This window comes from Camelus dromedarius, chromosome 6, assembly GCF_036321535.1.
Source record: "Camelus dromedarius isolate mCamDro1 chromosome 6, mCamDro1.pat, whole genome shotgun sequence".
NCBI lineage: Eukaryota > Metazoa > Chordata > Mammalia > Artiodactyla > Camelidae > Camelus > Camelus dromedarius.
The window spans coordinates 68,769,345-68,794,810 of record NC_087441.1 but is presented as its reverse complement, the minus strand read 5'-3'; the positions used below and the strand labels follow the sequence as shown (position 1 = coordinate 68,794,810).

General features: G+C 33.9%; 1 protein-coding gene across 5 annotated transcripts in view; it reads left to right on the top strand.

The window, feature by feature from the left end:
* The window catches only part of SENP6 (SUMO specific peptidase 6), a 108,210-nt gene that overhangs the window by 53,812 nt on the left and 28,932 nt on the right, over positions 1–25,466 (top strand). For all 5 annotated transcript variants that reach the window (XM_031455951.2, XM_031455950.2, XM_010998731.3 and 2 more), the window contains 4 exons: positions 8,760–8,908; positions 13,610–13,994; positions 19,289–19,521; positions 22,647–22,817. In XM_031455951.2, the coding sequence (XP_031311811.1) occupies positions 8,760–8,908; positions 13,610–13,994; positions 19,289–19,521; positions 22,647–22,817 (938 nt within the window). The remainder of the gene's footprint in view (positions 1–8,759; positions 8,909–13,609; positions 13,995–19,288; positions 19,522–22,646; positions 22,818–25,466) is intronic.

The following is a 25,466-nucleotide window of genomic DNA, read 5'->3' as shown; positions in this document are numbered from 1 at the left end:
GGTTACTATGAGTTTTTGGTATAGCAGTCTGTATATATACATGATTGTCTAAAGTTGCTAAGCTCTTGGTTTTGAATGCATTTTAAATACCCTGCACCTTTACTCTACTCCCCTCATGATTACTGGTTTTGATATTATACGTTACATCTCATTGTTTGTCTTAACTGCTAATTGTCGATAAAGGTGATGTTACTACTTTTGTCTATTAATTTCTCTACTAGTTTGTGTGGGGATGATTTCCTACCTTTACTGTATGTTTTTGCCTGTATAACTTTTCCACTTTGTAATTTTCTTGTTTCTAATTGTGGCCTTTTCTTTTCTACCTAGAGAAGTCCTTTAGCATTTGTTGTTAATCTGGTTTGGTGATGCTGAATTCTTTCAGCTTTTGCTTGTCTATAAAGCTTTTGATTTATCTGTCAAATATGAACAAGAGCGTTGCTGGGCTGAATATTCTCAGTTGTTGGTTTTTCCCTTTCATCACTTTGAATATATTGTGCCACTTCCTTTTGGCTTGCAGAGTTTCTGTTGAAAAATCATCTGATGACCTTATAGGAATTCTCCTGTATATTATTTGTTGCTTTTTCCTTGTTGCTTTCAGTAATTTCTCTTATCTTTAATTTTTGTCAATTTGATTACCGTGTGCCTCGGTGTGTTCCTCTTTGGGTTAATCCTGTATGGGACTCTCTCTGCTTCCTGGACTTGAATGACTGTTTCCTTTCCCAGTTTAGGGAAGTTTTCAGTGATTATTTCTTCAGATATTGTCTTAGGCCCTTTCTCTCCCTCCTCCTTCTCAGATCTCTATAATGCAAATGTTAGTGCATGTGGTGTTGTCCCAGAGATCTCTTAAACTGTCCTCATTTCTTTTCTTTGTTTTTTCATTCTTTTGTTCTGCAGCAGTGATTTCCATTACCCTGTCTTCTGGCTCACTGATCCATTCTTCTGCCTCGTTTAGTCTACTGTTGATCCCTTCTAGTGTATTTTTCACTTCACTTACTGTATTCTTTAATTCTGGTTGTTTTTTGGGGGGAAGCAGGGAGGGAGGTAATTAGGTTTTTTATTTATTTGTTTGTTTATATGGAGGTACTGGGGATTGAACCCAGGACCTTGTGTGTGCTTAACACGTGCTCTGCCACTGAGCTATACCCTCCCCCTGGTTGTTCTTTATGTGTTCTAACTCTTTGTTAAAAACTTCTAACTTCTCACTCTGTGCTTCCATTTTTCTCCTGAGTTCTTGGATTATCTTTATTATGATTACTCTGAACTCTTTCTCAAGTAGATTGCCTATCTCCACATCATTTAGTTTTTCTGGAGTTGTATTTTGTTTCTTTGGAACATATTTCTCTGCCACCTCATTTTGTCTAAATTTCTATTGGTATTTTCACGTATGTGGTGGATTAGTTTCTCGACTTTGGAGAAGTGACTCTCTGTAGGAAACGTCCTATGCATCCCAGCAGTGCACTCCCCTCCTGTTATCCAAGGGTGGGGAGCCAGCTGGTCCCAGGGTAGGGTCTGGCCTGTGTTTATGAACTGGGTTCTGCAGACTGGGTGACCATAGTTTTCTTGCTTATAGTGTCTGCCCCCTGGTAAGTGAGGCTAGTCTAGAGGCCTGTGGAGGCTTCCTGGTGGGAGGTACTGGTGCCTGCCCACTTTTGGGTGCAGCTGAACCCTACCCCTCTGGGGTGTGTCTAGAGGCAACTATTGGCTCAGGAAGTCTTTAGGTAGCCTGACTGCTGATGGGTGGGACTGTGTTCCCATCTATTTAGTTGTTTGGCCTGAGTCATTCCAGCACTGGAGCTTACAGGCTATAGGGTGGGGCCAGGTCTTGGTACTAATGACCTAAGCAAAATGTCAGCCTGGAGGAGAGTTTGAGCTGATGAATAGTTGCCGAAATGTCTGCCACCGGTATTTATGTTCCCAGAGTGAGCTACAGCTGCCCCCTATTTCCCCAGGAGACCCTCTGAGACCAGCAGGTAGGTCTTGCCCAGGTTCCTATGAAGTTACTGCTTTTGCCCTTTGGTCCTGGTAAGCATGAGATTTTTTGTGTGCTTTTTAAGAATGAAGTCTCTGTTTCTCCCAGTCTTGTGGGGCTCCTGCAGTTAAGCCCCACTGACCATCAAAGCCAAGTGCTCTGGGGTCACCTCTTCCTGATGATGGACCCCTGCCAGTCTGGGAAGCCTGACATAGGGCTTAGAACTCTCACTCCTGTGGGGGAACCTCTGCAATTTAATTAGTCTCCAGTTTGCAGGCTGCCCACTCGGGGTGTGGGATTTGATTATATCGCGAGTGCACCCCTCCCACCATCTCGTTGTTGTTCCTTCTTTGTGTCTTTAGATGTAGATTTTTGTTGTTGTTGTTAGGTTCTGGTCTTTTTTATCAATGGTCGTTCAGCAGTTGTGATTTTGTTGTGTTCCTGAAAGGAGGTGAGCTCAGGGTCCTTCTACTGCACCTCCTTAATCCAGTAATCCAAGAATGTGTCAGTAGTTTGTATCCCATAATATCATAGGCCTTTATTTGTTTAAATAGCACTATTGGTTCTTCTTATCCAAAATATACTGATTTTAAAGATGTACAATTTCCTTACTGCTGAGAGGTTTTTTTTTAAAGCACTTATATACTTTTTCTACTTCAGGTGAAAATCTTTTACGTTGTTGATTTGTGTTACTGCAGGTGATGTTAACCACAGTCTCTTGGTTAGGTAGTTTCTGCTGGGTTTCTCCACTGTAAAAATATCTTTTTCCCCTTTGTACTTAATAAAGATCTTGGGAGAAATACTCTGAGACTATGCAGTTACCCTCTTTTTCCTCAAACTTGAACAGGCCGATTTTAGCACCTCTTGGTGGATCTTGCTGGCAGTAATTATTTGGTGTTTATCTAATTGTGATTTTCTGCTTTTTTCAATTCTTTTACATTTATTGGTTGAAATTATTTTGTGGGGAAGAGCTGTACCTTCTCCTTTATTTACTTATTTATTTAATTTATGTCTGTGGACTCAGATAATAAAATGCATGCACACACACAAACATACACACACATATATACATACATGTATATACGGTTCATGTGGATAGGTAGTATTTGTGAACTTCAGGAAAGGGATATTGGTATAGTTAACTAGTAAACTTTGTAGCTCCTTTTCTATCGGGTAGGTGCATGTATACTTGGGTGTAGGATGAATGACAGTGCTATAATAATATTGCATATATTGTTGTTTAAAGATTGTGTTTTACTTTAGGATTTCCTTTGGAGTTATGTTTTTTTTTAATGTTGAAATTTCAAACCCCAGGATCAGTAGTTACTGGCATAGCACCTGGAATAATTTTCTCCTAAAAAGGAATCATTGTTTTTTAATAGTCCTTAATACCCAGGTGACTTCCTTTATTACTATTTTTTCTCCATTATTTTGCATTTAAGAGGCACTTAATATGAATTATAGCCATTTATTAGCACTGATAAGCAGTTTTCTAGGATAAAATTAAAACTTGGAAACTATTAAGTATAATTTTGGGGCATATCACTTATTCTCTTGTTTTTTTGTTTGATGTTATTTTTATATTTTTTATAAGCATGTTAAATTATTATATAATATAAATCAAGATCTCTAATTTTTTCTCTACCTATTCTTTCTTTTGTTTCTTAAACTTCCTTTTTGTTTTCCAGTCTGTTCTTTGTATTCTTGTCAGAGAATTAATAGACATTATATGCTGTCTCTGAAAGAACATTTAGTTGCATTCTTAATGTAATTACATTGTGACTACAATTTAAATTACCTAATTTAGCACTATTTAAGTATGTGCAAAAGAAAAATATCTTCTCACTCTTATCCAGTCAAAGTACCTTCTATTAGTATCTCAATATATAACTTACCAGATTTCTATGCATATGTACCCATTTTTTAAATGCATTTATACTGCATATACTGTTCTATAACTTGCTTTTTGACTTTGTTATGATATTATCTGATTGCTGTATTCTCATGAAAGAATTGGAATACCAAAGGAAAACCAGAATGGAAAACATAGTTAAGGGAAGCTTAAGAATCAAATGGATGACTTTATATATAATGGGCTTCTTTACAAGTTAGTATATCCAAGTTTCTGTAATCATTTTTTAATGAATGTATAGTGACCCACTATATTTATGTCCCATAATTTAGATTTTTAATGTTTTGATATTAATATATGTTATGATTAATAATTCAGCACATTTTGTGTATTTTATCTATTATTGTCTTAGATCAAATCCCTAGATATAAGATTACAGGGACAAAGGTTATGCACAATTTAAAGACTTTTGGTATGTTACTGCCAAAATGCTTTCTATAAAGGGTGTCAGTTCCCAGCAAGCAATATCTGAGTGTGCCTGTTTCTTGTGTGTTCCTCAGCAGCATTAGATGTTATCATGCTTTCACACTTAACCAGTTTGATGGGGAAATAGTATTTGTTTTTCATATTTCCTCATTACTGGTGAGGTATTTTATATGTTCAATGGCTATTTGAATTTATTCTTTTATTCATGTCTGCCTGTTGTGTCCTTTGTCTGTTTATCACATATTTAGCATAGCCAAAGCTGATTTTTAAGGAGGTTGTGATGAGAATGTGATGTATCACTTTAGTTTTATTTTATACTGAAAATTACTCAGTGACAATTACCTGATAGAGAAAACCAACTGTCTAATTTGTCTTTGTCTTTTTAAAGACTGAAAGTAATTCAAAAGCAAATACATAAACAGAATAAAGATAGTTGTTTGCTTTCAGACTAGCTGTGGCGTATATGTTTGCTAGCATGTTGGTAATATTACAACTGAATTCTCAAACAAGACAGTTAAGGGCCTTCCTTGCCCCACCTCACCTCCAGCTTCTGTTACGAACATTTTCAAACATACAGAAAAGTTGGAAGACCTTTACAGTGAATATACATATATCTACCATATAGATTCTACAATTAATACTTTTCTATACTGCTTTATTACATATCTGTGTATCTACTCATCCATTTATAGATCAATTCATCTTATTTTTTCCCAATGTATTTTACAGTGAATTGCAGACACAGTACAGTTTACTTTACACTGCAACAGGCATATCATTATCTAGAGTTCAATATATGTTTTAGTTTTCTTTTTCTCTTTTGGAATAAAATTAACATCCAGTGAAATGCACAAAGCTTAAGTGTGAAGTTGTATACATTTTGACAAGTACACACACCTTTTTAACCCAAACCTCTGGGAAGACATAGGTGCAAATAATATCACCTCAGAAAGTTCCCTTATGTTCCTTTCAGTTACTCCTTATCCCTGACCCCTCAAAGGTAACCGTTTTTCTGATTTTTCCCAGCATAGATTAAAATGAGCTGTTGTGGGACTTCATATAAGTGGAATAATACAATGTGTACTCTTTTATTTAAGACTTCTTTTCACTCAGGGTAATTTTTTTAAGATTCAAACATGTTGCATGCATTAGTAATTTGTACCTCTTTAGTTGAGTTGTTTCCAGTTTTGGGGGGGGGGTTTGTTTTTTACTGTTACGAGTAAAGCTGCTATAAATGTTCTTTTTATGGCGGACCCCTTTTTTAAAACTTGGATTTTAAAATTTATTCTAAAGAGCCAACCTATTAGTCACTTTTACTTACCTCATGTCTTCCATATTCTCACATTTTCTGCATATTTGGAAATAGTGCAGTATATTAAAAAGACCTTGAGCTGGAAAATCAGCAGGAATTATCCTAATCTTGGTGTTCCTACTCTGTGGTCTTGGGTGAACACTCTTTGTTCACCTTCTCCTCCCTAGAAGTGGAGTTCAGTGAAAGCAAGAATGTCACATAGGTTTCATGTCAAGCACCTCCCTGGAGTACTTTGTTGAAGGTTTGGAGACTATGTCACAGTTTAGGAAAAATGACTTGCGTGATCGGTTAGCTAGTGAAACTTCCATGAAGCAATTGTTAGGCATTTGCCATTCCTAGACTAGTCAAGTTTTAAGTCTTTTGTCATTTTATGTTTCTGGCTGTAATTTGAGACTAGTTAATTTTCACATGAGACTAGTTAATTTTCGCATGAATTCTCTTACTTTTTTTCAAATGTTTTTCCTTCTTTCCATAGAAGGTAGAATCCTCAAGGAAGTGCTTGATCCCTACATTAACTTTTTTATGCTCACTGTCTCTTTGTAGAACTAGTCTTGTTCCCCATACACTGTCAGTCATTTGCCACACCTCCACATCACATTGGTTTCAAAAGTTTCATCGTAAAACTTCTAATTATGTTACTCTTTTCCTTTTCTGTCTCTCTCCTTTAGTACCTTGTAGATAACATTGATTTAGGAATCAAGATTTTAAAATCATTTTTCTCTGTTTTGTAAAAATTTTCAATTTCTCTCAAGGCTTGGGCCATTTGTTTCCTCCTTGTTAATTATGATAGGAAATAGAGAAAATGTGACAAAGATATAATGAGATAGCTTTAGTGGAGAGATGAGTGTGATGATCAGGAATGAGGTGATAATAGTATTTTAATTTTTTAAATGCCCTCCTCCCAATAGTTTTTAAAATGTCAGTCTCTAAGTAGGGTATGGCAGGAAAGTGATAGTTACATTCTTGAGCAAAGTGATTTGCAATGATATTGAGGGGGTTACAGAGATTCCTAAAATATGGTTAAGAGGAAAAAGCTATTTTGTGTACATACAATAATTAGTAAGACCAAGAAGAGTTGAAGGGGTAGAAACCCCACGTTTTAAGATAGCTCTCTGTAGATTAGATTATGCCAGTAATTGGTTTTGTATACCAGATAACTGTGCATGTATTTTCTGAACTCCAAACCATGTCTGCCTCGTTTTCTCTTACTGTCGTCACACTATGGTTCTTTAATACTCATTTGTATGGAAACGGCTTTTTAGATCTAATCCATGTAACAAAGCAAGTTAGCCTTCATAGGGCTGTAACTAACCCCTAGATACTCTGACTGGAGCAGCTTTCCGTTCCTCTCCTTGTCTAAGTCCTTCTGTTTCTAGATCTGTGAGTGTATCGGTATCTGCGTGGCAGAGTTAGGCCATTTTCAGAGATGACCTCGTAACAGCATCCCTTCCTTTCACCTATGTGATTTCCTCTTTTTGTAATATGTCATATGGTCTTACCTTTTGCAGTGTGATTCATTAATCCAGTTAACATTTTTAGCCCTTACCTTGTGCGGTTTCTAGACACTGAGAAAACATGTGACTGAAACATGATTTCTGCTTTTTCAAAGCTGACAATATATTGGGAAGAAATAGATGAGTGCAAATAATTAGCATAAAGTAAAAAGTGCTAATAGAAGTATGGATAAAATGCTGTGGAAGCCCTCAGGATTTGCTTAGTTGTGCTTAGTGTGGGGCAGAGAATGGTTTGAATTTACTAGATAAATAGGGAAGGCTTTGCTTGTAAAGAGAACAGCTTATGTAAGGGTGAAAGAGGGCTCTGGAGAAAGGCACTTCTTTGAGGTATAGTTTTTTTGGAAATAAGACTTGAACATCAATACAGACTTTTGCTTGCCGAGAGATGGGTTTTAGACTTTCTCCCAGAGGTACTGGAATCACTGAAAGATTTTAAGCATTAGAATGATCGAGCCATATTTTGAAAGATCTCTTTGGCAGTGTGCAGGATTTGAAGCAAGCAAAATTGGAGTGAGGGACATCAGTTTAGGCAAGAGTTAAACATTTGAAATACTGTGGCAGTGAAGTTGGAGAGGAAGGAATGGATTGAGGAGCTGTTAGTAGAATTCCTTTGAATGTGAGGAAGGATTCACGAGAAGAAGTCAACGATTACTTAGATTTCTAGGTTTGGTGTCCAAGAAAATAAAGGTGTTCAAACTGTGCAAAGGCTGAGAAAGTTGAAGTTACTTAGTGTGGAGCTCCTGTGTGATTACACTGAAAAAGAATAATGTCATAGGTTTTTTAAGGCAGTGTTGCATGTCAAACTCAGAAATATTAGAAAATGTTGATTTTTATGTGTGGATCATCTCATTATTTAAAAATATCAAAAAATAAGAGGATGTTAAAGATAGGAAAATGGAAGTATTTAACAAACTTGGATATTATGCAGGTAGAGCATTTTGGTTTGTGGATTTATTAACTTTTGTTTTTGAAACCAACGTTTGGTTGGTTTTCTTTACTGATGAAGTCTGATTGTAATAAATTTTAAATTGTCCTGTTTTGGAGTTCATTAAACCATTAAAAAATTCTAATTATATCCTTAATGAAAATGATTTAATTTACATGGAAAAATAATGAAGAAAATTCTCTTTTGTATATCTTGAATTTAAAAAAAGAAACAGAATTGAGAATTAGTTTCCTTTATCTAAACAGTTGTACCCTACATTTAAATTTAAATTTTTCTTATTACTATTCTAAGAAGAGTAACTAACTTAGAAAAAAAAAGTGTGTGAGAGAGAGAGAGAAAGAGAGAGAGGGAGAGGGAGAGAAGTTCAGTGCAGGAAGTGCTTCTGTTGCCTTAGTAGCACAGAACAAGCAGAAGAGAGTGTTGGTGCGCTGGATGAAAGTGGTCCACCGTGTCTGGGGGGGTGGGGGAGATTCTAACGAGGAGTGGAAGGTAGACAGGAACAGCCAGGAGACGGCCCCTGGCTCTGACCTGAAGTTCTGTTTTGCTTTATTGTACATACTGAAACAGTTTATTTTAACTAAAACATAATTTGATAATATGTTAGTATTTTTTCATTGCAAAGATCATGAGGAATTAATAAAGTTTAATTTCAGTACTTTTGGCATTTTTCCTTCCTTTAGATCGTATAATGAAGAAAACAGAAGAGTCTGAATCACACCTGGAGTCTGAAATTAAAAGGAAAGTACCACAGAAACGTCACAGTAGTACATATCAGTCTACCCCATCTCCTCTGTCTCCTGCTTCCAAAAAATGTTTAACTGATTTAGAGGTGGGTAGAGAAATTATCCTTTCTTTCTAACCAATTGGTATTTTTATTCGTTTTTTTTGTTTTTTTAGTGCTTATTAAATTCTAGGTGACCTTTTCACATAAGACTGGAAAAGAACTAGAAAAGTTATTTACGCAAACTTCTCTGCCTTTGTTAGATCATTTTTCAGTTATCAAAAATCCAGAATATATATTTTTTTCTGAAAAGAATTTGAGTGGCTCCCTGCAACATACTTCTAATAATTGCTCTCAACCAGAAATTTTTTGAAATAATTTTAAATATACAGAAAAAATGAAAAAAATAATAGAAAGGCTATCTGCATATTCTTTTATTTGATTCCCCAGTTTTCCACATTTGCTTTATTGTTCTCCCTTGCTCTGCCTTCCTGTCAGCTTCTCTTCTGTGTGTGTATTTTTTTCTACCATTTGGGTATAAGTAAGTGGCAAAATGCCCATTTACCACTTTAGTACACGTTTCCTTAAAAAAAAATTCTCCTATGTAGCCAGAGTACAACTGTCAAATTTTTGAAATTTAACATAGATCTAAAATTACCATCTAATCCACAGAGTTCTTTCAAATTTTCCATAACTAATGTCGTTTCTGGGAACAGGATCCAATTCAAGATCATGTTACATTTAGATGTCATGATCTTTAGTCTTCTTTAATCTGAAATAATTCCTTGATCTTATTTTGTCATTCATAACCCTGGTATTTGTGAGGAATATAGGCTACTTACCTTGTACCTCAAGTTGGATTTGTTTGGTGCTTCTTCATGGTCTATACATTTTTCAAGAATCCTCTGGAGTGATGCTGTGATCTTACTGCCTCATATCACGAGGTGCACAGTGTTGATTTTCACATTATTGCTGATACTCACTTTTCTCTTAGTTAAGATGTTCTCTTCCAGATTTTTCCAGTCATTTAATAGGTATTTTATTTAATAGGTATTTCTATACTTATTTACCAATGAGCGTTTTTTCTTATCCCATATTATTTATTCCTCTATTTTTATGAGCATAGACACATAGTTTCTTATTTTACTCAGAAAAGTTACTCTGTAACTATCATCATTTACTATGATGCTCATATTGTCCCAGACTTGGCCCATGGGAAGTTCTTCACGCTGGCTGCTGTTTCTTTTTGATCTGTACCCATTATTCTTTGAGTACTTACTTACTTTATGGTATAACCAGATAGTCTAGACTACTTTGTATTTTCTCTGCATCAGCATTTCTCTAAGGAGGCGTTGTTCCTGTAAGTGGAGGAAAGATATTTGGGCAATAGTTGTGCTTTTTGTTACTGGGTGTCACAGGTTTAGGGCCTCTCAGTGAAATAAATGTGTGTGTGTATGTGTCAATATTTAGTACATATTAAAATCCATCAGTTCACATTGATAACTCCAATTCTAGTCCAATACCGCAATGTTTATTTTAGCCTCTCCTAGTTTGCATGTTTGTAACTCCCTTCTCTAACAGTGAGTAACCTGACTCCCATCATTTCCAGTGTATTTACTTATTTGCTCAGTTGCCTTTTACGTGACCAGTCTCATGCATGCCAACCTCAGGTTTGCCTGGGCCATCTGAGCATGCCCCACGCTGCTTGGCCCACTGCTTGACCCAGGGAGATGAGAAGGAGAAAAGTCTTTTGGAAAGCTCCTCCCCAGACACACCGTCCTTCCTCCACTAGTCATGCCAGATGGGAGCCTCAGGACTTTTTTTAACATCTAAAATATAGCTTCCTTTTTTAGTCTTTACCCCCGTGCCACTTATTCTTATCCTTTCTTAGTGGAGATAAAGAATAGATTGTAGTTACTCTCTATGTAATTTTAAATTCTTGAACAAGATAGTGGCTTTTCCTTCCGTGTGTAGTCTGAAATTTCAGTGTATCCTGCTTAAAAGAAAACAAGTTCTTTGATATTTAACGTGATGATAGAAAGTTCAGAATATTTACTAAATATGACATTGTTTCAGTGGTGTCTCATCAAAGACAGGCTCATTCTTATCAAGTAGAGTTGGTTATTATTAATATATAGAGACTGGCAGATAATTTGTGATATGTGTTTTGAATTTATTTTATTTTGTGAAAATCTTCCACTGATCAAAAGGGGGAAAATGAGACCTTAATTAATCTTTGTTTTCCAAAAGAAATATTTAACATAAAATTGTTACGAAAATTTACTACTTTACACATACTTTACTAAAAGTGAGCAATATTGAGATTCTAGTTTTTAGATCACTAGGTTGATAAAATTCTTAACCTCTAGTTTTTATCATGGAAAAGTTAATAACCATGTTTGATTCAGCTGATCTGCATTTTGTTCCTAATTGTTGCAAACATTTCTAAGATATGTGTTTCTTAGCTGATGGTAGGTATATGACATAGCTAATGATACATTTCCTTCTATATTTTCGTATTGGAAATTTTAATAGTATGGAAGTGCCTTTTCCATTTCAGTATCAATTTTATAGAAGAAAATATGTGGAAGTATTGCTTTTCATTGAAATGCATCCTTTATTATAGACAATAAAGTATTGGAGTCAGTCTGAATGCAGCGTGATCATATCATCAGTTCTTAGAAGACAGCCTATGTATTGCTGATTCCCACTGTGGCAAATGGGGCTCTTGCTCCCACATAAATAAACGTCTTTGAACTTTTTTGAGTGCATCACAATAGTTTTTAAACTTAGCTGGAAGTGGGAATATGTCTTTGTTCATCATGAAAATAATGGGGTTAAATTTTTCTTAGAGGATTAAATATTTCATCACAGAGTGTACGTAGGTAGGGACTACTTTTTTGTTTATAGTTTTCCCTTTCTGGTACAGTAGGACATGGTCAATTATTTGTGGTGTTTGTATTTCATTTAAATATACTATTATTTCCTTCCCTTTTTGGCAATAGGCTAAAATATGAGAGTCAATTAATCTGTCCCATATTTGTGTCTAACCAGTTGTTGCATAGCTTACCTACGCATTCAAAAGAGCATAACTGAATTCTCCTATGTACTGGCAGAGAAAGAGATACGCTTTTTTTTTTTTTTTTTTTAAATAATCCACATATGCCGAAATAGTGAGCTAATGTTCTACAAGTTCAGTTTTGCCCTGGTTAAAGGTTGGTTTTCATTCCTTTTTGTTATCTGGGGCAGACCCTTGAATAGGTAACATGGCATAATAGAACAGCCTGATCATGGGTCATGTTGGGCAAAGTAAGCGATTTCTTTGTTAGTTTTTTCATCTTTGAAGGAAGGTGATAGGCCTAGAGTAGTAGCCTCTAGACTTTTTTTGCTTGTAGACTTTCTATGTGTTATTTTTGAATTATAAATTTACATAGAATGAAACGTATAGAACTTAAGCATTCAGTTCAGTAAATTTTGAAATTTGTGTATACACATAATCATATATAATTACCACCTATCTGTAGGTCTGCAACCACTTGATGTCTTCTGTCACCTAAAAGTCCTAAAAGAATTTTAAATAACTGTATATTCTCTTATGTATTTTTAAGTTGACATTTAGCATTTTTCATCCCAAATTTAAATGGTCACACAGTATATAATAGTTGACACAGTGAAAGGAGTAACATTTTTAAACAGTGGTTAAATCACTCTCCTCATAGGGATCTGGGAGCGTCTAGATATCACAACACTTGATAATTAGCATCTCATTTCACCTGCGGTATAAGGCTAAAGCATTAAAATTTTTTTCTTTCAGATTAAGTTATTTCAGTTGTTACTAGTACACTTGATTTAAACTATATATTTTTACAAAGTTTGATAGTTATTTGACATAAAAAGTAAAATTATTGGAAATGCATCTTTAAATTAGAGAAATTCACTGTTTTTCTGAGTTATTTCATACGTCCATGGATAAATATGTTACATACTGAGACAGGATTCAGCATCTATTTGTATTTTTCTTTTTAATAGACGCAAATGCTGAAGAACCATATTCATATAAATAAGTACATGAGTATGGAAAGAATTTTATTATAATATTATCATCCAATACCTTGAACTTCTAGGTTATATGCCTCCAAATCACATGATACTTTGTTGTCAAAGAACATTTTTTAATGATCTCACAATTGTAAGAGGCGTAGATTAGGCCTTCCTTAAAATAATTTTGAAGGACTATCTTAAAAACAAATTATCTTGTAAAAGTTTTTGTTAACCAGTACTTAAAATCAATTCATTTTTCCAGCATTTAAAATTATCCTTCTGTTTGGTTTGGTGATTTTTATTCCCCGGGGGAATGCACCATTGTAATATTTCAAATGGAAATGGAATACGGATTTAGTTTTTTTTTTTTTAAAGTATGATAAGGACAGTTGTGGCAGGTGGTGCTTTGACATGAGAAGCATAATCAAATCAGCTTTTGGAAAGGTTATATGTGTAAACTGAGGATCTAGATATCTATTCCCTTTAGATTATTTGGCCCTGAATGGCTTAGAACATCTTTATGTAGCCCTTGAGGAGTATACACAGTCCAGTTTGAAGACTACTGGACTAGATGGTTTTGAAAATTCCTTCCAGCAATCTGATGCTAAATTCCAAGTAATGTTCAGGACTTTGTGTTTGCCATGGTGATGGTGATAGAGAGTAAGAGCTTTAATTTTGAGATTTTTGTCATTGTTCCATGATGTTAAAATAAAATGCCAAAGTGTTTTGTTTCTTTTTTCTTTTTTTTTTTTTTTTTTTGTATTTAAGGTTTCTAAACAGTGTGGATATTGTCCAAAATGTGGAAAAGAAAAAGAAAATCAGACTAAATGCCAAAGTTGTGGTATTCCTTTTAAGGATTTGCAGAGAAATTGCAGACAAGCTGTAACTTTGAATGAATCTACTGGATCATTATTAAGAACATCAATTCATCAGAATTCTGGCGGACAGAAGTCGCAAAACACAGCATTACCAGCCAAGAAGTTTTATGGCAACAGTGTGGGAAAGGTTCCAATTGATATTATTGTGAATTGTGATGAGAGTGGACAGAATTATTTACAGACTAATGGGAAAGTCATTTTATCTAGGGCAAAAGTAGCCAAAATCACAAACCTGAAAGAAAGGAAAACAAGCCTGTCAGATCTAAACGATCCAAGTAAGTATTTTACTCCCTTTTGTATTACTTGTATCATGTATATTTTTAATGGGAGCATGCACATATTTCAGAAGTGTGGTTTTAATAGGTATCTTCTAGTGTCAGTTATGTAACGTGCTTTTTGGGCAGATGATTAAAACTGTCCATGTAGTTGGAAGTAATAACTGACTGTTCCCATCTCATACTCCATCTTAATATTAAAAAAAAAAAAAAAAAGAAAAACAGACCTTAGTTCTAGTCCTAGTCAGATGCTATTTATGCCCACCTTTCTAACTTTGGCCTGGTGAACTTAATCTTTCTGATCTGTAAAGGAGTATACTTCCTGCCTAATAGTTTTCTTGAGGGAGTATATAAAATAACATAAAATGCCTAGCATAGCCCAATAAAGCATTTGACATATAGAAAGGACTCTGACAATTTTGTTCCTCCCCTAAATCTTTCTCCTATCTTTAGACACATGTGCATATATATATATGAAATGTGCAGTCCTTTTTGTAGCAGAAGATTGGAAATAATCAAGGACTGGTTGAACAGACTGTAGCTTATTACATAGCTATAAAAGGAGAGAAAGATCTCATTTAATATTGTGTAGAGTGATTTCTAGGATCTTTAATCAAGTGAATTGAGTAAGGTGCAGGTAAGAGTGTATAATATGCTACTCTTTATTTATGAAGGGTAGAAGAATAAATATAGGTGCTTTTTTTTTAATGGAAAGATATATCAAAAACTGATTTTGAAAAGAAGTTAAAAGAGTAGGAAATAGTGCTGTAGGGGTTGATACTAGATTTCTCCAAATATGTATCTTGTTTTATAGATTTGACTTTGGGAACCATGTCAGTGTTTTAAATCAAAATTAAATCAGAAGCTTAAAACAACAACAAAGTTGAAAACAAAATGAGACAAATGAAACTAATTATGTATCTAGTTGTTAACTTGAACATACAGAAGAATCAACTTCAGATTAATTTAAATTAAAATAATATTGTGGCTGTGTATCCCTAATGTGATATATATTTCAAGGTCAAATGGAATTCCAAGTAGATCCTAACTGTATTCAGTAATATTATTGTTAATAATATAAGTATTGCTATTTTTAAATATACATATTGATAAGACAAATAAGCAGTTATATTATTGTCTCAAGAAACCAAGATTTTTCTTTTCTTTTTTTGGCATTGATATAATCCACAGAGTTTATTCAGATTTTACCAGTTTTCCACACACTCATTTGTGTGTGCGCACACATGTGTGTAGTTTAAAGCAATTTTATCACATATTTTGACTCATGTTACCACCACCCCTGTCAAATATGGAACAGTTGCATCACAAGGATCCCTGGTGCTACCCTTTTTTTTTTTTTTTTTTTTTAAGATTTTTAATGTTAGAGAAAAGGAAGACAAAAATAAAGTCAAAGGAGTAAAAATAATTGTAACCTTAAATTTGAATTAGAGGTAATAATATGAACTTATTTTATATATTTTTCTCTTAAATAGAAAATATCTTTTAGCTTTACCCACAGAAAATACATAGAAACAGTAAGCAGTCCTCTATAGAAATGAACAACCCTAGTTCCCGTATTTGTGTTTTTGAAGGCCAGTTCCACTAAAAATAACCAGAGGCTCCTCAGAGAAATGGCTGACTCCTGGTCTGGAGCATGAATGTATGAGATAAACCTCAATCACCTTGTTGTATCGAGAAGCATTGAAACAGTCAGAAACAACCATGGTTATGTCAGAGCACGCAGGAGCTAAAATGAAAGGGCCCCCACTGACCAATAATGAGACCCTTGGATCACAAAGGAATCATAACTACTGTATATTGAAATATGTCAAATATATCAAAATTAGTTTGTAATGATATCCCCCTACGCACCACAATGGAAAAAGCTCTCCATTGGTTACTTTATAAAAAGATAAAATACAGAATTTTTTTAACCTCAGAAGTTCTGTTTTAACTCATTTCAATATAAAAACCTCAACCCATACCAGTACATTAGCTTATTTTCAAAAAGCCTGGTTTAAAAAAGAATTAGTGTATGACAGATGTCCAGCCAACACTCTGTTGTGATGTTACAAGGATGTTAATATTTGATGAATATTTTATGATACATATTACTGTTATACCAGTACCATTTTAAATATTAAAATCATTTGAATCTTTCCTAGTGGTGGTGTTTTTATATTTTAATGTAAGATGTAAGTAAAACTCTAAGGTAGTAGGCAGGTATTGGATTATTATTCTGAGCCAAACTTTATATTGGAAACTCAACATCCTGAGGACATTGCCAGGTTGAGGAAAACTGGAGGTTAGTAAGGCTAAGTTGATAAGTGAAAAAACAAAATAAATTCATGTGGTTCTGAGGTGCCTTAGGCAGTTTACTATATAAAGCTTAACCTAGAACCATATCGACCATGAATTAAAACCATAAAGCATATATTTGCTCCCTTCCCCTGCTCAAAAATTAAAAACAGTATTTCCCATTAAAGTATATGGAAAACTATCTTCTAAGATATCATTTATTGCATGCTTATCTGCCCTGCTTTGTGATAAAAGATTTTTATACTAAACAGTTTCATTTGTTTTTTACAGTCTTGTGAGGTAGTTAATAATACCCCATTTTATACATGAGGCAACCTAGGCTTAAGAAGATTAGTTTCTCAATATTATATACATATGATCTATTGGAGTTTAGATTTTAAAAAACAGGTTTTTCTGGTTCCAGAATCTTCTTTCTTATACTTTATCATTCTTAAGTTTGTATTTATGTTGAAGTAGTTTATTACTGTGAAGCTTTTATTTTGTCCTCAGTGGGCATACAGTAAAATGTACAATGTCCCAAGTAGTGATAAATTCTGTGTAGAAAAGTGAGAAGCAGTTCCGGGGAAGAGACAGTGACAAGTGTCAGGATGAAGACGAGTGCTGTTTGAGATAGGTGGTGGAATAAGCACCTTTGATAAAGTTACTGTTGACTGTTGCCTAGCATGAAGTGAGGAGGAAGATATGCTGATATCTGTGGGAACAAGTTTGGAATGTAAATGCAAAGACACTGTATCAGTCTGCTTGGGTTGCCATAACAGAATACCAGACTGAGTGGGCTTAAACTACAGAAGTTTATTTTCTCACGGTGCTGGAGGCTGGAAGTCCAAGAGCAAGATGCCCCTGGGACTGGTGTCTGGTGAGGCCTCTCTTGCAGGCTTGCAGACAGCTAGCTGCCTTCTTGCTGTGTCTTTACATGGCCTTTCTTTTGTGCTTCCGCAGAGAGAGAGAGAGATTGGGCGCCTCCTCTTTTTCCTGTGACACCAGTCCTCTCAGATTAAGGCCTTACCTTTATGACCTCATTTAACCTTCATTACTTCTTTACAGGCCCTGTCTCCAAATATAGTCACATTGCAGGTTAGGGCTTCAACATACGATTTTGTGGGGAGACAGTTTAGTCTATAGCAGATGCTGACGCAAAATCTTAGACTTATATTTATATGGAATGTATTCTATATTTCATGTAGAATTAAAGCAGCCGTGAGAACAGCTCCTCAACTGTATATCATTTTGCACACTCTCTCCCCAATTATAGTGACACCAAATAAAACCCGTGTTAATGAAACAAGAACTATGTAGTACAGCTCTATCTGTTGCAGCATTGGGGCTTTGAAATAAATTTTTGATAGATTAGATATAGAAGTTTTACTGTTCCCTGAAGCACAATGAAAATAATTGTAGATAGAACACTAGGTTTATTGTTTACTATATATTTCTGTGTGGTGTTTCATTAACAGCACAAACAGTTCATGGACTTTTTAAAAAGCTTATGTATGTCAGGCACTGTGCTATAATAAGCCTTTTACATAGTAAGTGATTTGTTCTTAAGACAGTCCTTACAAATAGATACCATTATTGTCCCCAGTTTCACAGAGGAGAAACTGAGGCAAATAGCTAGTAAGTGGCAAAACCCTAACTTTCAAGTATGTGTAAATCTGCTTAGACTTTCTAATCTGGCCTGTTAGATTTTCTATTAATAGAATACCAGTTCTGAAAAAGATCCAACTTTACCATTTGCTCCTGAGACTGGATAGCAAAGTTTAAAAAAACAAGTAGGGTGATGCTGGGGGTGATGCCCCTCTGGGACTTGTATGTGACTCAAAAAATACTAACTGAGCATTTATGTGTGGGATACAAAAAAAGAAAATTGCTCCTACATGTTTATACATTCTTCAGCACATGATTTTTGAATGCTTTTTCTTTGCGAGGCACTGTTTTCGACTCTGGAAATGTAGTGTTAAGCAAGGCAATATTCTGGCTCTTTCATAAGGCTGTTGCATAGTTTATATTAGTAGGAAGAGACGAATGAGCAAGTAGACATCCACAACAAAAGACAACAGAAGTTTAAGTCAGTTGATGTGAATGAGCCAAGTACCTATGTGCTTACTTTACATTGGGTAGTCAGTCAGAAAATGGTATTTAAATTAGTACTTAATGACAAAAAAAATAGAAAGCATTAGAGGAATTACAGTCCAGACAGGAACAAGCTGGTGGTGTTTGAGGAACAGAACAAATGGCTGGTGTACCTGGAACATAAAGAGGGAAAATGGAGTAGTATGAGAAAGGAGGCCAGGGCCAGGTTATGGACATTTGTGAACCAGAGTAAGGAGTTAGGATTTGACTCAGGCGCGTTGTGGCTGGCTCTGGGGAATTATGCTATAGAGGTGGGTTTGATAAAATTCAAATTTAAGAATGAGTACAAGGTATAAGAGCAAATTACCTTCATATACTTAATGTCTTTCCTTGCCCGTGTTCATTTACTCAAGATTTATTGAGCATTAGGCACTGGTCCAAGTTCTCCCAAGGACCAGTTCTGATATTTGTGATTTCCTATGTGGGGTAAAATTAATTGTCACATGGAGTTTTACACATACTTAAAATGCATGCTATTTGTGAATAATTCATATGCATATTATCTTTGTACTTAAGACTTTCCGGAACTCTGAAATAGTCTTACTGATAAACATTTAATTTTTGCTGTAACTTGTGTATGTTTCTGTGTGGGTGTTTTCATGGACTATAGAATCAACTTTATGTTTGTATATTGGTAAAAAAAAAAAAAAAAGCCAGTTCTAGTTGTCCTCCAAATTTAACTTTTCATCAGAGAAAATCAATTATATCATCATTCATTTTTATTAAGTCTCAGATCTGGATGAGATCTAAAGCAATTTTTGTATATTTCTCACTGTGGTGATATATTTACATTTTTAACTTACAGTAATGAAGTACTGAAAATGTATTTAACATTTTCTTTATAGTCATTTTGTCCAGTGATGATGACGATGATGACAGTGACAGGACTAACAGAAGAGAGAGCGTATCTCCTCAACCTGCTGATTCAGCATGTTCCTCCCCAGCACCATCCACCGGAAAAGTAGAAGCAGCACTAAATGAAAATACATGTAGAGTAGAGCATGAACTAAGAAGCATTCCAGCAGATTCAGAATTAAATACAGTTACATTGCCAAGAAAAGCAAGAATGAAAGACCAGGTACTTTCACATTTATAGACATTTATTCTGGTTGAATCTCCTTAATATTTTTGGGGAGGGTAATTTGGAAGTGTCAGTAGGAGAAAAATGGATTATTCATTGGGTAGATCTTAAAATAACTCTTGGAAGATTATTTGAAAGAACATTAAAACATACAAAAATAAATCTCAATTACATTAAAAGCTTAAAGTGTAAAAAAAAATCCAACAAGAAGAAACAGTATCTATAGCACAGGGAACTGTATTCAATATCTTATAGTAACATATGGTGAAAAAGAATATGAAAATGAATATATGTATGTTCATGTAATACTGAAGCATTATTCTGTACACCAGAAATTGACACAACATTGCAAACTGCACATCAATAAAAAAATATATATATATACACACACAAAAAAGAAGAAATAACATCAGCCTTACAGTAAGCAAAATATAGGTATAAACAAGTATACTTGTATGACCTAATGGACAGGAAAAAGTCATTTTAACTTGGGTTCATTTTAACATAATATTGTTTCACTGCATTTTATATTTTACTATATAAAAGTTTTTAAATATTCAGATGGTAAAAAGTACAGAAATTACATCAATAGATAATAGATCTAGAAAGGAATATTTGTAATGCAAGTAACATACACTACTTTAATATCTAGACCAAGAACTTTTAAAAGTTGGAGGAAAAAAAAATAGGAATAGACAAAAAGAAGAGATTGAGATTGAACTTTTACATGAAAAGTGCAAATTAAAGAAAATGAAGTATAACCATATACTTGACAAACCTTAAAAATTAATACAAAATCAGTCAATATGTACTACTGGCAAGAACCAAGGGAAAGGGTGCTTTCCTAATTATGCTGGTGGGGAAAAAATGGTGTTATGTTCCTTTGGGAAATCATCTACTAAAATATTTTAATGTATACCAAATGACCAAATAATTCACTTCTGAGACTCAATCTCAAAGGAATCCTCCCCCTCCAGTGCACAGACTGGATGTATTAATATGACTATTAGCAAACAAAATCATTGCCCACTAATATGGCAATGGCTGAAGAAACTATCGTACATCTATACCATGGAGTATTACTCAGCCACTGATAATAAAAATTAAAATATCAGTGACTTCGGATCTTCACATGGTACTGTTGAGCGAGAATACCAAGATGCAGAAATATGTACATACTTTGTTATTTTTGTAAAAAAGCTTGAATAAATTGTATGTTAAGTTATATGTGTGTGTGCATATGTCAGAAATTATAGGAGTTACAGATAAATTAATATGGAAACATACATACTTGGTTGTTAAGATGGTAACCATAGGAAATGAAAAACAAAAGATAATGACAATAATAATAGAAGAAATGGATTATATTTTTAATATAATCTAGGGGAATGCCTTTCCAAACATTTCAGCACAAGCACAAATCGTAAATGAAGGGATGAATATATTTGATTAAGTGAAAAGTACAGAACAGTGAACCAAAACACCGTCCACAGAATTTGATAGGTAATGCAAATAGGGAAAAATAGTGAAGTATTTTACAGTATGAGTTGGTCCTTTATATATTTTTAATTTCCTGAAAATCAAGAAATAGAAGCAAGCCATAGAAAAATGAGTAAATGGTCTGAATAGAGTTTAAAAAAATAAAGTACTGAAAACCAAATTAAAGTAAGATAAATATTTTAAGCGTTGGATTGCTGAAAAATTTTAAAGTATATTAGTATTTCCGTTTGGTTGGTGTTTAGAGAAATGGGTGTTAGGTATGTAAATTGGTATGACTATGCTGGAGGGCAATTTGGCGATAATCAATATACCAGAATTGCTGCAAAAATGCTTGTTGGAGAATAAGGTTTCATGGAGAAAGGTCCAGAAAGAAACCAGATGTCCAGCATAGGAGGGCTCAGTTAAATAAATAATGAATTTCCATATGATAGAATTTGTAAATGAGCTGTTTTCCCACTGGCACAGTGAACAGTAAGGGTTCCTCAGTGTTGGTTTAGAGGCCCTTTGAGGGGATATGGACTGTCCATTTCTAGACTCAGTCTCTCCACTATGGATTCAGCTGGTGCAGCTCTTAAATTATCTAACTTATTGAGCTAAATACCATCTCATTTGAAGAAATAATTCTAAAGCTAAAAAGAAGTTTTTAAACTTCTGTAATAGGTTTCTGTTAATAACTGGGAAAATATTCATGGTAAATCTGTTAATGTGCTTGAAAACGCAGTTTACAGAAATAAATATGTGTATGTTATACCATATTTTGTTTTAATACATATTTTTTCGTATGATATAGGTCACAGAACTGTCTCTAGAGGGATAATGGGAATAGTGCCTATTTCTAAGCAGTGGACCTATTTTTCCTCTTGTTTTGTATCAAGATCATGTTTTATTCTTGTGATGATAATAAGGTTTTTTAACACAACAACTTAACTTGTAATTACATTTATTTTAAGTTATATACTTATAAAATACATTTTTATATTATGATAAATTTGTATTTGGGTGATGATGAAATCTTAATCTTAACAGATTAAGTATTTTAACCTTTTTTAATATATAAAGAAGCATCATTTTACAATGTGAATAATGATCTCTTTTCCTGAATTAACCTGTTTTCTAAAAAGTTGCTGATTTAATCCAAGTACTACAGCCACACCACTATGACCACCTAACTTTTATCCAACATTTTATTGTGCATGAAGCATAGTGCTAAGCTGCTTATATGCATTAGCTCATTTGAATAAATACTCTTATACTTTACAGCTTAGGAAACCAAAACTTAAGGAGGTATTAAGTTTTAGAAGATGAGATCATTGAAAGGTGGTATAGCTGTTACTTGAACCCAGGCTGTCTGATTCCCAGAGTACCGTTTCTCACTGCTGTGCTGTTACTGGAGTTTCAACTAATAAGTAGATAAAATATAGCAAGATAAAAATAGGAAAGATTTACAGTTACTGTTACACAATCAATAAGTATTTACTTTATCTAATAACATTGTTGAAGTAAAATCAATCTTATGTTTTGATAATTACATTTCTTGTGTTGGGTCTTCTTTGCATATGTCTACTTAGTTTGCTAATAAGTTCTAGTAACTTATTAAGTGAAAATTTTATTTTCTTTTTCAGTTTGGTAATTCTATTATCAGTACACCTCTGAAACGTCGCAAAGTGATTTCTCAAGAAACTTCAGTTGATCCTGTATCTTTAAACTGCCAAAGTTCCTTTGATAGTGTAATTTTAAACTGTCGAAGTATACGAGTGGGAACACTCTTCCGACTATTAATAGAGCCTGTAATTGTAAGTACATTCTATAAGCTCTTTACTGTACCAATTATAAGATGCAGATTTTCATGGCTAAGCCTAATATGTAATATTTTAAAATTTATAAGTTAAAATATTTAATAGAATATTAAAATCAATTCAAGATTTCAAATTGCTTTAAGCTATTTGAAATCTTGAATCTTGATTGTTTATAAACAATCATAAATACTTCTCACTGTGAAAATTAGTGAGTAAAAAATTTATCGTAATATGATGCTCAAGGTAGTGCATATTCATCATAGGAAGATGCTATTTCTCACCAAGTTAGAATACCATCCATTATGTTACTGTTTTATTCTCATGCCAGCTTAATGCATAAAAAGAGTATTTTAAAGAATTGTAAGAGAGAAAGAAGAATCCAAGAGAAGATGTAACACAGGGACTCCTAGAAATAGATTATTGGATAACAATAACCACCTGAGAAGCACTGTGCTTATGAACTAGTTCAGTGTCCACAAAGCCCAAAGGACTTTCTCTGGTCCTTTTATCTTACCTGTCATATCTCATTTTTCTACTCATCCTATTTCATACTCATTATTCTACTACCACCAGTCCAATTCAAATGTTTATTTTCTGTTTAAAATTTTAACATAGTCTCCTTAACAAGCCTTCTGAGTGATGATTTTTCTTCTTTCTAATATATCCTATACATTACTGGTAGGTTAATCTTCTTATAGTGCTGTACTTAATTTGTAACCCTTTATTTTATAGTGTCTTAGCTAGGTTGTCCCTGTCTGTTTCCAACTGTTTTTTCAAACTGTCTCCTGGTATTGTCATTTGTGCATAAAGCAGTATCTCTAAGAAAATACATTTTATTACATCAAGAAAGTTAAAAGGTAGTTTTATTATTATTTAAATTATGGCAAATAATAGGTACTTATTATCTGGGATTCGTAGTTCTAAGATACAGTATGATAAAAAGAGGAGGAGGGGAACCTTATAGCTTAGTTTACATGAGAAAATGAAATGCAGAGCTAATTTCTTATCACAGCAAAGCTGTATGAGAAACCAGCATTGTTTTCTTTAAAAAAAAAAAAAACCTCCAGTTTCTCATGATTCAAAAACTAGAAAGTTTTAGAAATGCATCAGAGATTTAAAGCAAATTATGTACAGACTATCTGTCCATTGTTGCCCAATAACATTGTAACGTATGTCAGGATTGCTAGTGATTAGTGAAGTTTGTGTTTTGTTACCAGCCTTTTTAGTACAGATTATCTTTCCTGATTTCTGTCAGTTAATAAAAATGTCATTCTGTGTTACCTCAGAATTTTCCAGGAGTACCCTATATGTTTTCTATGGATTTTCCTTACATTAACACTTACTCAGAACTCTTCAGTACGATGATTAGGTCTTGCTTGTAATTTAGACATTTAGTTTAAAGTTGCATATTTAGTCTCAAGGCTATCTATCAAGAACTACTACATTAAAAGTTGAATGGAATTTTTTTACATGATAGTTACAGATTAGTTTTTATTTAATCTAGTGAATAAAAATTAACTGAATTTACTTTAAGAAATAAAGGTAGTATGTGTAATATAGAATGTTTTGAGACAAGAGTTTTGTTTCATTTTTGGTTTTTGTTTATTTTTAATTAAAATTGTGAATGAAATATTTCAGCCAAAAACTAGTGCTTTTAATATGGAAATTCAACTCTGTGGTATTAACTTTCCTTGTACTGTGGGATTTTCTCAGAGAACATTCTTTGATGAAGTATGGTGGATCTGTAGTTTCTTTGTACACTGTATTAAAAAGATGATCTGTTGGGTGGAAGGTATAGCTCAGTGGTAGAGCACATGCTTAGCATCCCAAGGTCCTGGGTACAACCCCTAGTACCTCCATTTAAAAAAAAAGATGATTTGACATTTTCTTCTTGAACATAACCTCCTTATGTTTTGTAGTGAAATGATTTATCTGCCATGTCATTAATCTGAGGAAACAGATTTTAAGTGTTTTATCAAATTTTATAGGCATTTATTATTAGGTAATTTAATTATTTTAAATTCACTCGGTGTTAGAATTGACGCTATGTAGAAGTACCAGTTTTTTTAACAGGAGAACACCTTACATTATTAGAAATACCATGTGTGCCTAAATACAGTGCATTCCTCATTCTGTTAATGAGAAAATTGAGGAGATAAAAAAATCAAGAGTTTTGGCCAACTTAAATTTAGAAACTCAGGGATGTAGGTAAAATAACCCAGGGTTTACTTATAACATTCACATTTGTGTGTAATTAGTTACACACAGGTATTTATTTATTTAAAATTTTTGTTTGTGTTTTGGGGGGATAATTAGGTTTATTTATGTATTATTGTTCATTTTTTACTTAATGGATGTACTGGGGATCGAACCCTTGACCTCATGCGTGCTAGGCGTGTGCTCTACCACTGAGCTGTACCCTCCCTCCCACACAGATATTGAAATGATAACTATTCAGACATGTTTCTTTGTATTCATACATCTCATGTAACAATTTTATTCAAATGCTTCCACGTTAATGTTTGTCATTTTTTAAGAAATTTTTATTTTATTTTATTTGTTTTGGAGGAGCAGTTAGGTTTATTTATTTATTTATTATAATGAGGGTACTGAGGGGTTGAACTCAGGACCTTGTGCCCGCTAAGT